A 7850-nucleotide genomic window follows, 5' to 3' on the forward strand; every position below is an offset into this window, starting at 1 on the left:
GAGTGTGCACAGGATACCCACTTTCATCATCCGCTGTTTCACTTTATTAGGCCAATCTGGTTTGTTTGTTTGTTTGTTTGGTTGGTTGGTTGGTTGGTTGGTTGGTTTGGTTTGGTTTTTTCGAGGCAGGGTTTTTCTGTATAATTTTGGTGCCTGTCTTGGATCTCACTCCATAGATTAGGCTGGCCTCCAATTCACAGAGATACGCCTGGCTCTGCCTCCAGAGTGCTGGGATTAAAGGCGTGTGCCACCACTGCTCAGCCCAACCTGTGTTCTTGATTATTTTAATATTAGGTATAATAATATAATAACATGTCACATGTAAATGTTATGGCAGAAGCACAGGATGGAAAGGAAACAGAGGCCAGATCCAGAAACTGATGGCTAATAGCTCTGATATAATCCAGGAGTTTCTTCCTTAATGGTTTTACCAGCTATTTTTTCCTCCTGCAAATGGCTGTCCTGTCTGTTACTCAGTCTCATCTATATCAAACCTTAGGGATGAGCCCTCCTAGAAATGAAGAACATTAAATAATGTGTACTAAATAATTTGTGGCTCCTGTACAGGGAGAACTGTGAACAAAATTTCCTAGAATGAAGCTTACATTTTCCATTGAACCTTCTGCAAGGACGATTAATTAAAGCTTCAAAGTTTTGGGGAAAAGTTGCAGTGTTGTGGGTCCAGAATCCAATTAAAAGTTAACTTTCAGGGCTAGAGAGTTGGCTCAGTAGTAAGAGTGGATGTTTTATGCTAACTGGTTTTCAAATGATCCTTCACCTGTGAGGGCATCTTTGGCAATGTTTTGAAATATTTTTTGTATCTGATTGGAGATTGTGTTCACAGAGTACAGGACTGGGAGGTACAAGGAAAGTGTCGTTTAGAGTAGTCATGTGTGTGTATGCTTGAGTGTGTGTGTGCACGCACGTGCATGCATTTGGTTTGTGGTATGTGCAAATATACGTACATATGTCCTGCCATATATTGTTCTTTGCTGCCCTCTCCTGCTCTTTGCTACACTCCATTGCTCCTTCCTTCTTTCTTTCCTTTCTTTCTTCCTTCCTTCCTTTCTTCCTTCTTTCAATTCTTCCTTCTTGCTTTCCTTGCTCCCTTTGCTGAGGAGGAGGGGCACAAGATCATTCCTACCTCCTAGGATGTTCCCTAGCCCCAGCCTGCCTAGTTAGTGAACTTGCTTCTTGCTTGTTCTCGTTCCCTTGAGTGGATCTTGGGGGCCTAGAGGTTTGGTTAATTTTATGAAGCACGATGAAAGAGTTGCAGGCATTTTGGTAGAAGAGCACCTAAGTAGAAAAGTAGAATTTTACAAATTAGGAAAATATTTATATTTTGTGCCATGTGTACCACACATAGGACAAACCTATGAAGAAGTATGCTGCCGGGTGGTGGTGGTGGTGGCGGCGGCGGGCGGCGGCGGCTGCGCACACCTTTAATCCCAGCACTCGGGAGGCAGAGCCAGGAGGAACTTTGTGAGTTTGAGGCCAGCCTGGTCTACAGAGTGAGATCCAGGAAAGGTGCAAAGCTACACAGAGAAACCCTGTCTCGAAAAACCAAAGAAGAAGGAGGAGGAGGAGGAGGAGGAGGAGGAGGAGGAGGAGGCATGGAAATTCTGTCTGGGTATTTCTATAAGGTATGGATCAGAAACTGAGAGCATGAATGTAAATCTGCTTGGTTAGTCATGTGTGGGTCTGTGTTTGGGATAACTAAAAAAAAAAATAAGACCTAATTGGAATAGGAAGTGATTCCTATTTTGGAAAAACAACATGCATTATTATTGCCTTTGTTACATATATGTTGTTTGAATGATAGTTGATATGAATTTGATAGATTCCTAGGAGAGTAGAAATCCATGACACATGAGACCTGGTGTAATGAATGTAGATCCTGGACTACAGAACATACACAAGGCTCTGTTCTTAAGACTACTATTATCATTACCAACCAGGGAAGGAAGGTCTGTGGTCCTGCTCTGAGCTCAACCTTAGGGAATCTCACTTGGGAAATGAACAATCCTAGCTTCACCCATGAAGGAATATGAAAAGGATCCACGCACATCCTTTGCCCTGTGGAGCTCTGAGGGAGTTGGTTCTGTGGGATGCTTTCCTGAGCCTGGGCACTGCCAAACACCCACTGGCAGGTGTGGAAGGAAGCTCTTGCCCACATCCTGGGAGCAGCTCAGAGCAGACTGCAGCCTGCTCTCATTTACCCTGGTCTCTCCTGGGTACTTGCTGCTAGCTGCTCTGCTGTGTCCCCTGACAGCCCAGACTGAGATGGCCAAGTTCATGTTCCTTCTCCTGATGCTGGGGGCTTTTTCTCTTATGTTCTTCCAAGGTGAGGGTGAGCCCCTGGACACTGAAATGGGGTTGAGGACAGGGCCTGGAGATGGCTGGGAGTAGACCTGGGATGATGGCCTGAACGGCTGGAGTAAGAGGTCGGGTCTCTCTCCCGGGTTCTCAGAGTGGTGTCAGTCGCTCCCTAATGAAAAATGAGTTTGTGTGTCCTTATACATCTTTGTCTTTGAGTCAGCCTGCCAATCTCCAAGTGGCAGCCAATGGGTGCTCAAGACTTTCTCTGTAGAAGCTGCCTAGCACAGTCATCTGTTGGGAAGGGGCCAGTGGAGGAGCTTGTCATTAACATGATTTTAAAATGTCGTTTATTTGTTTATTTATATGTGTATTGGGTTGAGGGGAGTATACTACAGTGCATGTGTGGATGTCAGAGGAGAGCTTATGGGAATCAGTTCTTTCCTTCTACTATGTGAGTTCCAGGGATCAAACTCTGGTTGCCCAGCTTTGTAGCAATTGCTTTTACTGGGTAAGCCACCTTGCTAGCCCTTAGCAAGCACATATTATTAAATATAACTGGTACCAGGGGGATTAGATGGCCTTTAAGGAGTGTTGTGCAAGTGTGAGATGTGGATTTGATTTGTCCAATCACACCCCTTATATCATACCTCCTAGCCTTGTTCACATCAGCTGACAAAAAGCACGGTTTTTTTAGTTTATTTTTATTTTTGAATTACATGTATGTATATGAGTGTGCATGTGCATTTGTGTACATGATTGCAGGTACCTCTAGAGCCCAGAAGAAGATGTTGGAGCCTCTGGAACTGGAGTCATAGGCAGCTGTGAGCTGCTTGACCTGAGCGCCAAGAACCAAGTACAGATCCTCTGCAGGAACAGTACCTGCTCTTAACTGTTGAGCCATCTTTCCAATTCTATTGATTTCCTTTATAAAAAGTAGCTTTTATGTGAAATAATTAACACATCACAGCTTTACCTACTAAAAGTACAAAAGGATTTTTATGATTAATGGAATTCAGATCCAGAGGTCAATGACTCGAATAATCTTGAAGTCCAATGGAAGCAATGTAAGGATAGTTTCAGTCCTAGGTTATGAGAATTTTTTATCATCATGCTTTATTCCATAACTGTTCTCATCCATGTTGGTCCTAGCCCAGTTAGCCCATGTCTGTCTGTTTTTTTTTCCTAGCTGAAGCAATAATATGCATGGCCTGCAGCATGTTTATGAATGGCAGATGTGTAGAAGGCGAGGGTGAATGTATCATGGAGGAAGGTGGTGCGTGCACAACCAGGGATATCTATCTTTCCGATGTCAGAGGTAATGCTTACATGGAACCCCAGAGAGCTTTGCAAGGAAGTGGTCTTTCCTTCCTGTGGAAGAGCAGGGTTGGTGTGGGTAGCAAAGACTCTCATGCATTGAATTTCAAGTCTTGTTTTCTTATACTAGATATCAATGTTCTTTCCAGGTGAGTTTCTCTACAACCACACTGTACTGGAGTGCTCTAAACCGTGTAATCCTTCAAAGAAGAGTTATTTTCATCTGAAAATTTCAAGCTTTTGTTGCCAAAGTCAAGATTTCTGTAATAGATATAAAGTAAAGCTAGTGAACAAGTATGCTAACTGATGGCCATGCCTTTCCCTGCTTCAGTTTCCCTGGTTCACCTGCTGGATCCCTGCAAGTGCTCTGCTGAGGATGGAGCCACTCCTGGACCTACTAAGCATCCTTCTTCCACTCTGTCCCAGATACTGACTTCTTCTACCGTACATCAGACACCAGACATTCTCCATTCACCCTTGTTTCCTCTCTTCTTCGTTCCCATGTGAAAATCACCACCAGTCTTGCGAGTCTGAGTCTTGCCTTTCTCTGTTACTGAGTTACTCTGACTATCGAGCTGCCTGGCTTCTAGTCCCACTGACTTAGAAACGACTGTTGAGAGAGTCTGCCCATGTGGTGGACTCCCCTTTACTCTAAGAGTTACAGGCTCCATAGAAAAACTGAGAAAAAATGCCCAATGGATAGAGAGGTCCTAACATTCAGAAAGAAATGAAGGCCTGAGTCAGCAAGCTGAGATAAACAGCTTTGAACTCATAGCCAGGACCTCCTGACAGCTAAGTTATGAGATCTGGAATTGTCAATGAGTAGAATAAGGACAGGGCTGCTTTGGTCACAGCAGACAGGAACAGACACACAGTAGAGTGGGTGCAGGTCCTACCATAGAAGATTGATAGGTAATGGTTGGAGAGATTGGAGGAGGACCAGTAGATAACTGCTTCTCTGTTTTCTGGAACATCTTGGGGGTTATTAGCAGAGTAGGCTCAGTGCAGAATTGGGATGAAACTATAGTACTGATGAATGAGAGTTCTGTGGCCAGGAAGATAATAATGTATTCAAGTCTGAAAAAAATAGAAAGAATTTAGAAAACATCTGTCTGTCTGACTGACTGACTGACTCTCTCTCTCTCTCTCTCTCTCTCTCTCTCTCTCTCTCTCTCTCTCTCTCTCTCATTCTCCTCTCTTTAAAGAAGACTGAGATTAATGCTTTCAAATCCAAAGCATCTTCAGTTCTCACTTTAGTATAAAGTAGTTCTCTCAAGCTCCCTCCAGAGTTCCCTACCACCATCTTCCTGCTCTTTAACATTTTAACATTTTAAACATTTTAGAAAACTCTTGAGCCGGGCGTTGGTGGCGCACGCCTTTAATCCCAGCACTTGGGAGGCAGAGCCAGGCGGATCTCTGTGAGTTCGAGGCCAGCCTGGGCTACCAAGTGAGCTCCAGGAAAGGCGCAAAGCTACATAGAGAAACCCTGTCTCGAAAAACCAAAAAAAAAAAAAAAAGAAAACTCTTATATTCCTAATATACCATGTCCCCTGCTTTTTTGTCTCTTTTCTTTGTGTTAAATTCTCATTGTTCTGGATCATTTCTTCATTCTCCTTTCTTCCCAAGTGGCAGTTCAAATGTGAAGAACACTGTTAGTATGTCATATTACAGCATTCAACTATATATTTCTCATGAATACTTTCAAAAGAAGAGGAGTATTTTGTGCTTCTATAAAGAATGCTAGAAATAATTTCATTTTGCTTGACTTCTGTTGAGTGAATTTCTTGCTGAATAAATGAGAAAAATCTATAAATCTAGTTTTACATTCTTGGTTATCAAGTTTATACTTTTTTCATTAACTTTTTTCCCTTTCAAAATGGAACTGATAGAAGGGGTCTTTGAAAGACTACTGTGGAGAACAGCCTAAGTGGCCAGAGCTCATTTTTAAAAGCTGGTAAATCAACAATAATAAGCACCTCAGTGATGATGAACTGAAGATAGGTCTCTCTACCTGACCCCCTCAAAAATAATCATGGTTAGGTCATGGAGACAGTGTTAATGAGAATACTTTTACTCTTTTCAAAACTTCCTTGTTAGTCTATGCTCACACAAGCATTGTAAATCCTGGACCTTGTAAAGTATTTGAGCAATATAAATGAGTTAACAGAGCAATGAAAACTGAAACAATGGGCGATCCACCCAGTGAGTGGATTTGAGCCACATCCAGTAGAAACCCAGTCAATATTAACCTCAGACTGATGCTCAATGTTGCAGGGGCTCATGGGGTTGGTAGAAACACTCCTGCTGTGGCGTGAATGACTCTTCAGCACTGTGTCCCCCCTGTCCTCTGTAACTATAATTCCCAAACACGAGATGAACCAAAATCTAAAGACATTGTGAAAAGTCCCAATTCCATATCACTCAACCTTATCAAATCACAAACTACAAGAAAGTCTGGAAAGTTGTTGCAGCCCAGAAGAGGGTGAGGAAGCACAGTAAAGAAGAGAAATGGGGCTCTCTCTTACTGTCCACACCATCATTCGTATAGTCTGGTATATGTTAAGTCGGTTAAAGGTTTGTAGCTCAGTGTTTTAATGTGATGTCAGACCTGCAAGCATGCAAGAAAGGAACTGAGAGTAGGAGTGAACTGAAAGAAGCAAGGGGTTAGCAGGAGTGGGAGGGGACCAGGGAGGGAAACGGGATGAATGAAAACGAAGTGAATGAAAACATGATGATGTATGTGTGACACTGTCAGAATAAGTAAAAATATTTTTATTTTTCTAAAATTCTAAAGTTGATTAAAATAGCTTTTGTTTATTAAATCACATGAAGTTCTGTGTGTGTGTGTGTGTGTGTGTGTGTGTGTGTGTGTGTGTGTGTGTGTGTGGCAAATAAGCACATGTGCATGAAGTTGTTCATGCCTATACTCAAGGAAAGAGGCCGGATGAAGATATTAGACGGCCTTTTTCATCGCTCTCAACCTTATTCCTGTGAGGCAGGAGCTCTCACTGGACCTAGAGCTAGGCTGTCAGCCAGCCAAACCAAGAGATCCACCTGTCTTTGTCTCCCACAATGCCCCTGTAAAGAAAAGTTCATTGGTCATGCTGGCTTTGTGGCAGCAGCGTTGGCTGCAATGTATTCAGCACAATGCATGCAAGTTTATGGGTGGGAGAAATTACAGGGATTTTTAGCAATAATAACAGATCATCTACGAAGTTTGAACCTAGGAAGGGAGGTTACTTTGAGGCATGAGTTTTGGACGCTATAATAATCTAGGTGAATACTTGCCAAACTATGACACCAACACATGCCTCCTCAACTGGTCTTTTGCATTGGTGCTGGATCAGAACTCAGGTCCTCATGCTTATACAGAAAGCACCTTTGCCAACTGAGTTATCTCTCCAGACCAAACATTTAAAAACAGTCCTGAAACAACTTACTTAAAACACCATATTAAGTTCTCAGACTGCTATAACAAAATGGCATAAACTATACGGTTTTTAAAACAATAGAAATCTACTTTCTAAAGGCACAGGGGCAAGACCAAGAAGCCCCCTCACCTATTAACCTGATGAAGAGGGGGCCCTCTTCCTGGTTCATAGGATACCATATTTTAGTGACAGGTGCATGTATCCGGTACCAGATCTTAGGTTTAGCATTCAACAGCACAGATGACAAAATAGACACCTTCACTAAAGTCCTCTGTTGGAGTACCTAACCCTTTCCACAGAACAGAAGCCGAAATAAGCTACTATTTAGCGAGTGACAAACACAGTCTTTGAGAATTTTGGCTGATATAGGGAAATGTCTAGCTCTTCTCTTCCTTGTAGTGGCCCTATTACTACCACGTTCAACTAAAGTCACAAGTCTGCTGTTCCCCCTTCACTCTCGGGCTCTCCAAACTCTTCACATCTCCACTGTTGCCATAGCCACCACAGCTGCAAATTAAGCTTGAATAGCCATGGCCATCTTGGTTTCAATTTGCCAGAGTATTAGCCTCCATCACCACAGGTTTCAGAGCTTCTGCCTCAAAGTAACCTCCCCTCTTAAGTCCAAAGTTTAGAGCAACTGTCATCATTGTTAAAATCATGGTGGCTTCTACCACCACTGAAATTGAAAGAATTGATCAATAAATTCACACAGCACATCAGTGTCCTCAAAGACATTAAACTACATTATGCTCTCAATGAAGTTTTTATCATGTAGTTCAAAATCTT

At 42.6% G+C, this 7850-nt stretch overlaps 1 protein-coding gene across 1 annotated transcript; it reads left to right on the forward strand.

Moving 5' to 3' along the window:
* The first annotated feature begins 2164 nt into the window (after nucleotides 1-2164).
* Nucleotides 2165-4783, forward strand: LOC119088334 (prostate and testis expressed protein 2-like). Its single transcript, XM_037207625.1, has 3 exons — nucleotides 2165-2344; nucleotides 3506-3634; nucleotides 3783-4783. Exons 1-3 carry the CDS (start codon nucleotides 2284-2286, stop codon nucleotides 3938-3940), a joined length of 348 nt encoding a protein of 115 aa, XP_037063520.1. The 5' UTR covers nucleotides 2165-2283; the 3' UTR covers nucleotides 3941-4783.
* The last annotated feature ends 3067 nt before the right edge of the window (nucleotides 4784-7850 follow it).

Source organism: Peromyscus leucopus, chromosome 7 (genome assembly GCF_004664715.2).
Source record: "Peromyscus leucopus breed LL Stock chromosome 7, UCI_PerLeu_2.1, whole genome shotgun sequence".
Taxonomy (NCBI): domain Eukaryota; kingdom Metazoa; phylum Chordata; class Mammalia; order Rodentia; family Cricetidae; genus Peromyscus; species Peromyscus leucopus.